This window comes from Arachis ipaensis, chromosome B02, assembly GCF_000816755.2.
Source record: "Arachis ipaensis cultivar K30076 chromosome B02, Araip1.1, whole genome shotgun sequence".
Lineage (NCBI taxonomy): Eukaryota > Viridiplantae > Streptophyta > Magnoliopsida > Fabales > Fabaceae > Arachis > Arachis ipaensis.
The window spans coordinates 25865025-25872928 of NC_029786.2; the positions used below are offsets into that span (position 1 = coordinate 25865025).

Below are 7904 nucleotides of genomic sequence, written 5' to 3' on the forward strand. Positions count from 1 at the left end.
CTGATAAATTAAGTATCGAAGTTTGGGTTCCATAATCATCACTGTAACAAAATTGGCCAAAAGTACTCACCTCCTTTGAAGTATGGTAAAATATTCAATCCGATTCCTTCTATTTCTTAAATAATGAAATGGTCTGCTTTAAAATTTTTATATAATATTATACTCAATATCTTTATATCTTGTAAAATGTAACTATGTGAAGCAAGAAATACCCTTTAAACCTAACACACTGATTAAACTGTTCTATTGGAAGGTTAGAAGAGATCATTTGGTCAATTTAAGCTGAACAAAAATAAAGTGGAAGCCCCCACGGTGAATTTTACCAAACTTTAAGGAGGTTAGTGCAATTTGTCCCAATAATATAACTTGTGGAATCATAAAGGCAATGTATATACATACCCTTTCTGAAAGATTATGGACCTCTGCTGCACGAGATCTCTTTGTAGATGTCGAGCCACGGGCTTGTTTTTTCGCTTCCGAAAATTCAATATCAACATCCTTCTGCAGTGAGACAAATACAAATGAGAATAAGAAAGCTACATATATGTATATAACAGAGAAAACAGTTGAAAACATTACTGTTCCATCACCCTCATATTTCGGCCAAGATGGCTTATACATCGGGTCATTAGTGGTTTAATTACTATCTTATAGTTTTGCTAAATTTTTAATTAGGTCTTTATACATTTTTTCTTTTTAATTAGGTACTTGTACCAATTTTTTTTCAATTAGGTCCCTCTTAGTAGTAATTGGCTTAATTGTATAGAGATCAAACTAAAAAAAAAATTGTGTAGAGACTCAAATAAAAGGAAAAGAAAGTATAGGGACTCAATTGAAAAAAAAATTTGGTGCAGGGTCCAATTAAAAGGAAAAAAAAGTATAGAGACCAAATTAAAAATTTTGTGAAACTGAACCAACAGAGTAATTAAACCTTCGTTAGTTAACATTATCAAGAACCAAATAACGGTCTAATACAAAAAATTGTTCCCCAAATATCTTGGATTCACTCAAAAGACTCGGAAAGAGCGATTATGGTCTCTTTGTATTTTTAATATGGGGTGAAAGTGATGCTTTTAATAAGGTGAAAAATTTGTGTATTTTTTATTTGTATGGATACCACAAATTTAAGGGTTAGATTTGTGGTGTTTTAATTTTTTTATTTTAAATTTTTTGAATATACAAATCTAACCCTCAAATTTCTCTACTTCTCCAAATCTGAGGGTCTAATTTGTTACTTAAAATTAAAAAAAATTAATCCATATTAAAGAAAAAACACTAATTATCCATAATGATGAATTACACACAATCTTTTTTCATATAAAAAAAATTAGCCGATTATGGTCAGTAACGCAAAGTGACTATAAATAGTAGCATTAGCCTAACTAAACAGAGCAGATTCAAAAAGCAAATCACAATCTTCATATTTTTAGCTCTGTTTTATTTTAAGAAATATCTCCGTCTATATTACACTTGCGATACATAGCCGCATAGTTATCAGAACCGAACCGGTAATCAATCCGGTCATATGACCGGGTTACCGGGTTACTGGTTCAACCGGTGGGTCACTAATTCACCTGGTTAACCCGGACATAACTAAAAAAATATAAAATTATATTAATAAAATTAAAATAATGTCTTAAAACTTAAAATGCGAGTCTTACAAACATTAATAATCAAATATCAAGTCTTAAACATAACTAATAATCTAAAAGAAGAGTTAATAAACTTGTTTCTAGTATAAAATATGTTCTCAATTTAAATCAACAAGAGCAAGTTAAAGATAACACAATCATTAAATCAAGTCCAAGGGGTGAGCTCAAAGTCGGCATCAACATCTTCATAAGGCAAATCAGGAGCTTGATCAACATTTCCCTCATTTTGATTTGTATCCATATCTTCCATAGCATTGTTACTTGGTCCATCATTATCTTGGTCATCTTCCAAATTTAATTGATCTACATTTGTGTATTTTTGACAAATCATGAAATCAATATCAAGAATAATTCATAATAGCAACTGACAATTAAAATATTGAACTGTTTATCCACGATAATACCTACCCCGTTCCTTTTCTTTATCTTTCTCGTATACCAAAGCTTGAATCCGGAAGTATCCAACTCCCTAACCTTCGTACCAACACATTTTGTTTCTTGTAGGCACATGATGTTAATCTTTCTCCTTTTCATGGTATCCACCACCTCCATAGATTTTCCCGTTAGGGTGCTTATATTCCATGTCCCAAATCTCAACCTTCTGTCGCCTCGACCATTACCCTTTTTTTGTGAACTAGCTTATTTACCCTTATTTACGAAAATACGGGAACTCTTGCTCATTTAACACTACACCCGGGAACCGATGCAGCAACTCTTGCTCACTTAACACTGTACGTGAGCCATACCGTTGCTTCTAGACAACGACCTAGCTTTACTGCTTTAGCGCAATAATGTCTTTGATCCATGTTATGAAGATTTGACTAAGTTGTTATCTTGGCTATTGAAGACCTAATACAACCCTCCTCTTTTATCCGGGTTTGGGACTGGCTATGCATAGTTATCAGACTCGGCTCGACCCGGCCGGTTTGACCGGAAACCCGGTCACCCGGTCACCTGGCCGGGCTGAGCCACACATTGAACCGGAAATGCAATTGACCCAGAGAAACCCGGTTCACCCGGTCGGGTTTTGATGAAAATCGGTGACCCGGACAGGTTATTTGACCCGGTCCGGGTGGTACAGAAATTTTTTTTTATTTGTATGCTAAAACGGCGTCGTTCTAATATCCCCCTCCCCTTTTTGTTGAAATAAAACCCTAGGCTATCCTTCCTTCCCCATTGCCTCACATCTCTGATCTCCCTAATGGCAGTAATGCAGTATCTCTTGAGTCTTGAGAGTTGAGTGAGTGTCTGAGACTCTGAGTTCATCAATCAGCTTCATCAGTCACCGCCGAAGTCACCAGTCACCGCCGATACCCCCCTCAGCCAACCTCGTCTCTCCGTCACCCTCGTCGTCACTCTCCGCGGCGTCGTTCCTTCTCCCGGCCATCACTGCTTCTCCCCTCACCTCGCCGTGCTCTGAGTTCATCAATCGGCCTCATCAGTCATCGCCGAAGTCACCAGTCACCGCCGATACCCCCCCAGCCAACATCGTCTCTCCGTCACCCTCGTCGTCACTCTGGGTTGTGCTTCTTGTGCTTCTACTCCGCTGCTTTTGCTTCTGTCCTTTCTTGGTGCCTCACCTGGTCGTCAGAAAGCTCAGAGCCTGTGCTCCCTTAGGTCAGGCAATATTAGTTTAATTTGTTCTTGAATTTTAGTTAAAATTGTTCTTGAATTGTATTGTTGCTGGTTGCTGGTTGGTATTAGTTAAAATCTGTTCTTGAATTATTATATTAGTTAAAATCTAGTTGATATATTAGTTAAATTTGTTCTTAAATTTTAGTTAAAATTGTTCTTGAATTGTATTATTGCTGGTTGCTGGTTGGTATTAGTTAAAATTTGTTCTTGAATTGGTATATTAGTTAAAATCTGGTTGATATATTAGTTAAATTTGTTCTTGAATTTTAGTTAAAATTGTTCTTGAATTGTATTGTTGCTGGTTGCTGGTTGGTATATTAGTTAAAATCTGTTGTAATGTTGTTGGTTAAAATCTGTTGAATTGTTGCTGGTTACTGTATTCTCCCTGTTGCTGTTGCTGGTTGCTGTGTTGGTAATTTGGTATATAGTTTTTTAGTTGCTGGTTGCTGCTAATTGCTATTGTATTTAACTGTGGTTTTTTTAGAGCTATTGTTGTTTATTGCTGGTTTGTTTAGAGTTGCTGTTAGTTGAATCAGGGAACTTTGGTGAAATGGTGGTGGTTGTTGTGTTGCTTAAAAACTGATTTAAGCAAATCCTTTGTTGCTGAAAATATTTTTGGTTTCTTTGCTAGAATTTTAAAAATGGCTTCATCTCAAACACCATCAGAAACACCACAATCTCATGAACAAGCATCATCAGCAACTCCTACCCCTGATCTTACCACTAAAAGAGTTTATAATAATAGAGGAAAGACTGATCCAGCTTGGGGTCATTGTAAACAAATTGTGGAAAAAACAGGAAAAATTACTATGATGTGCATATATTGTGACAAACCTGTTAGGGGAGGTGGGATTAATCGATTTAAGTATCACTTGGTTGGAAAAGGAGGAGATGTTGAGAAGTGCAAAAAGGTTCCACCTGCTGTTGCTCATCAATTTGGACAAAATATTGAAGAATTTATGAATAAGAAAATGAAAACTCAAGAAAATTATGCAGAAAGTTATGGAGCATGTGATGATGTTGAAAGAGAATTTGATAGAATGGAAGAGCTTGAAGCACGACAGCAACAACTCCAACATTCAAGGACAAGGTTGGCACCACCTGGAGCTAGAAAAGGAAAAAAACCTACTGGAATAGAGACTTTTTTTCCATCTTCAACAACACATGGAGCCCAACCAACGATAAAAAGTGTATTGTAAAGTAAAGAAATTGTGGAAAAATGTGACATTGCCATTGCAAAGTGGATGGTTGATGCTTCTGTGCCATTTAATGCAGTTAATTCAGCATATTACCAACCAATGATTGATGCTATTGTAAACATGGGTGCAGGATATAAAGGTCCAAACTTTGGTAGAGTTCGTGGGTATTTGTTGAGTAAGTTGGTGGAGGATGTGAAGAAGATGATTGAACAGTATCGTGAAATTTGGAAGCGAACTGGATGTACTATCATGGCTGATGGATGGACTGATCGTTGTAGGCGCACTTTAATTAACTTCTTGGTTTATTGTCCTAAAGGAACTATCTTCCTAAAGTCTGTTGATACTTCTCATGCCTCCAAGACTGCTGAATTATTGTTTAAGCTTTTTAAGGATGTGGTCAACTTTGTCAGTCCTGAAAATATTGTTCACATAGTGACGGACAATGCTGCAAATTATGTTGCTGCTAGAAGGTTGTTGGAAGCTGAATTCCCTAAGTTGTATTGGTCTCCTTGTGCTGCGCATTGTATTAATTTAATGTTGCAAGATATTGAAAAGTTGAATGAAGTCAGTGAGACAGTTTCACATCTTTTAAAAATTACTAAATACATATATAATCATTGTCATCCACTGTATCTTATGAGGAAGTTTACCGGTGGACGAAAAACACTTCGTCCAGCTCCAACTTGCTTTGCTACTAATTTCATAGCTTTGCAGAGTATTCTGGCTCAAAAAGATGCATTAAGAGCTATGGTAACTTCTAAAGAATGGACAATCTCAGCCTACTCCAAAGAAGCTAAAGCTAAAACATTTGTGGATCAAGTTTTAGACTCTAAGTTTTGGAATCAATGTACAAATGTTGTAAAGCTTACTGAGCCATTTGTTCGTGTGCTTCGTATGGTGGATAGTGAAGATAAACCTGCAATGGGTTCTCTTTATCAAGCTTTTAATATGGCTAGAGAAGAGATGGTGAAGAGGTTTCGACGAAGAAAGAAGATTGTGGAGCCTTACTTGAAGATTTTGGATACTCGTTGGGATTCACAACTTAAAAAAAATCTTCATGCTGCTAGCTATTGGTTAAACCCTGCTTTTCGATTCAATGCTGCTGAATTTGAAAAACATAAGCAAACCACTTCTGGCCTCCTAGATGTAATTGAGAAATATTCATATGCATCCAGAATTGAATATTAAGTTGACAAGTGAGAAAAGAATATATTCTAATGCTGAAGATGATTTTGGAAGACAATCTGCACTGCGTGAACGAAGCACAGTGATGCCAGGTAAATATTTTATTTAGTTCTATCTTTCTTTACTCGTTTATTTATTTAAAAAAACTAATTGTAATGCATTGCTTCTTTTGATTTTAAGACCAATGGTGGGAATCTTATGGAACTGGAGCACCAAATTTACAAAAGTTAGCCATTCGTGTTTTAAGTCAAACTTGTAGTTCTTCTGGTTGTGAGCAAAATTGGAGTATTTTTGAACACATCCACACAAAGAAGAGGAGTCGGTTAGAACATCAAAAGCTTAATGATCTTGTTTTCGTTCATTATAACTTGAGGCTACAACAAAGGTATCTTCTATAATTATTTATCTAATTTTAAAAAGCATTGTTCATTAAAATTTAATCTTTAGAAACTGAAAAAGTTTTCCTCACTGAAGAATGCAGTGTAGTCATTCTGAAAAGCTTACCAGAGAAGCTTAAAGATCCCCGAAGCTTTATGATACCTTGCACATTAGAGGATGCTTGTACCAAGACAGCTCTATGTGATCTTCGGGCAAGTATCAACCTAATACCTGCATCCACTATCAAAAAGTTTGGTTACATAATGAAAAGAATGAACTGGTTCCTACAAGAACAGTTATAGGTTGGCCTATGTGTATTGACTACAAAAGGCTCAATACAGCCACCAGGAAGGATCATTTTCCTTTACCATTCATAGATGATGCGTGAGCATCTTTCCTATCTTTTACTAGTGAATTTGCATTTAAATTGTTATGTTTTATCAAGAATTTATTATCTTTTAGCCACTATGGATGCTACTTTGAGTCTTGTGTAATTTTATTTATTCTAGGTAGCATTCGGATGGATTTGATAGAGTTTCTGTAGAGAAAAAGAAGAAACCAAGAAGCTGACCAGCGAGAAGCAACATGTGCGCATGCCTGACGCATACGCGTAATTTGGAGCTATCCATGGTGACGCGTGCGCATACCTGATGCGTACGCGTGAAAAGCAAATTAGCCAGCGACGCGTGCGCGTACCTGACGCGTACGCGTGACTGATGCGTACGCGTGACATGCGCGACATGCAGAATTCGCCGAAAATGCAGGGGGCGATTTCAGGCCAAGTTTTGACCCAGTTTTCAGCCCGAATCTGAGACTCTCTATGAATACTGGGAGTGCTTCAATAATCTTCTGGAAGCATGCCCCCACCATATGATTGACAAGATAGTGTTACTCGGTTACATCACACAGGGCATGAGGCCCCAAGATAAGACCACATTGGAAAGTGCTAGTAATGGGTCTATGAAAAAGTACAAGACCACTGATGAGGCATGGCAATTGATCAGCGACTTAGCTGAATCTACTCAGAATCACAAGCAGAAACAAGGCCGTTCAAAAGCCGTTGCAGAAGTATCCTCTAGCAGAGAGACTGCTGCTCTAACTCAGAGTATCTGTGAAATGACCAACTTGCTGAAGCAGATGCAATTGAATCAACAACAAGTTCAGCAAGCTCAACCTTCTCCACCACAGCAAAGCCAACAGTTAGTCCCACAGAGAGTTTGCAGAATCTGTGCTGATTATAGCCATTATACTGATGAATGTCCACAGCTCCAGCAGGAAGACAACACCGTGGCAGCCACTCATAACTTCTATGACCGCCTCAACCAAGGGTACAATCAAGGTGGCAATTACAGCCATGGATGGCAGGACAATTCTAACCAGAATTGGAGGGACAACAATAACAGAGGAGGCAGAGACAATCAGGGAAATCAGAGGTGGAATAATAATAACAACAGGTAGCAGAACCAGAACCAGCCTTACAGAGCACCTCACCTGAGGCAATCCCAAGGACCACAGAATACCCAACAGCAGACCTCTTAAATTACTTATCCTTCTTCATCTTCTAATGATGACTTACTACAATCTATTGATCAGAGACAACAGACCATGGAAAATAACCTTTATGATACATTAAATGGTCTGAACTCTACTTTGCAAGCTCTTGTCTCACAGATTGGATCAATGAATAACTCCAATAACCAGCCCTTGAGCTCCAGTGGAATCCCCTCTTAAACATTACCCAATCCAAAGGGTGGCATTAATGCCATCACCTTAAGGTTTGGAACCACACTGCAGGAGAGGAATCAGGAGGAGCCAAGCCCACCAGAAAATGCCTCAGCTGAAGAGGCAGTGGAAA

The 7904-nt window shown here is 37.7% G+C and overlaps 2 protein-coding genes across 2 annotated transcripts in view; one reads left to right on the forward strand and one right to left on the reverse strand.

Annotated features, from left to right (window-relative positions):
* The window catches only part of LOC107627063 (transcription factor PIF1-like), a 3462-nt gene extending 2841 nt beyond the window's left edge, over positions 1-621 (reverse strand). The window contains exon 1 of the mRNA XM_016329933.2: positions 400-621. Within this exon, the coding sequence (XP_016185419.1) occupies positions 400-621 (222 nt within the window). The remainder of the gene's footprint in view (positions 1-399) is intronic.
* LOC107625154 lies at positions 2579-6069 on the forward strand. Its single transcript, XM_021116886.1, has 4 exons — positions 2579-2697; positions 2951-3269; positions 5662-5763; positions 5852-6069. The coding sequence occupies exons 1-4, from the start codon at positions 2683-2685 to the stop codon at positions 6067-6069; spliced, it is 654 nt and encodes a 217-aa protein (XP_020972545.1). The 5' UTR covers positions 2579-2682.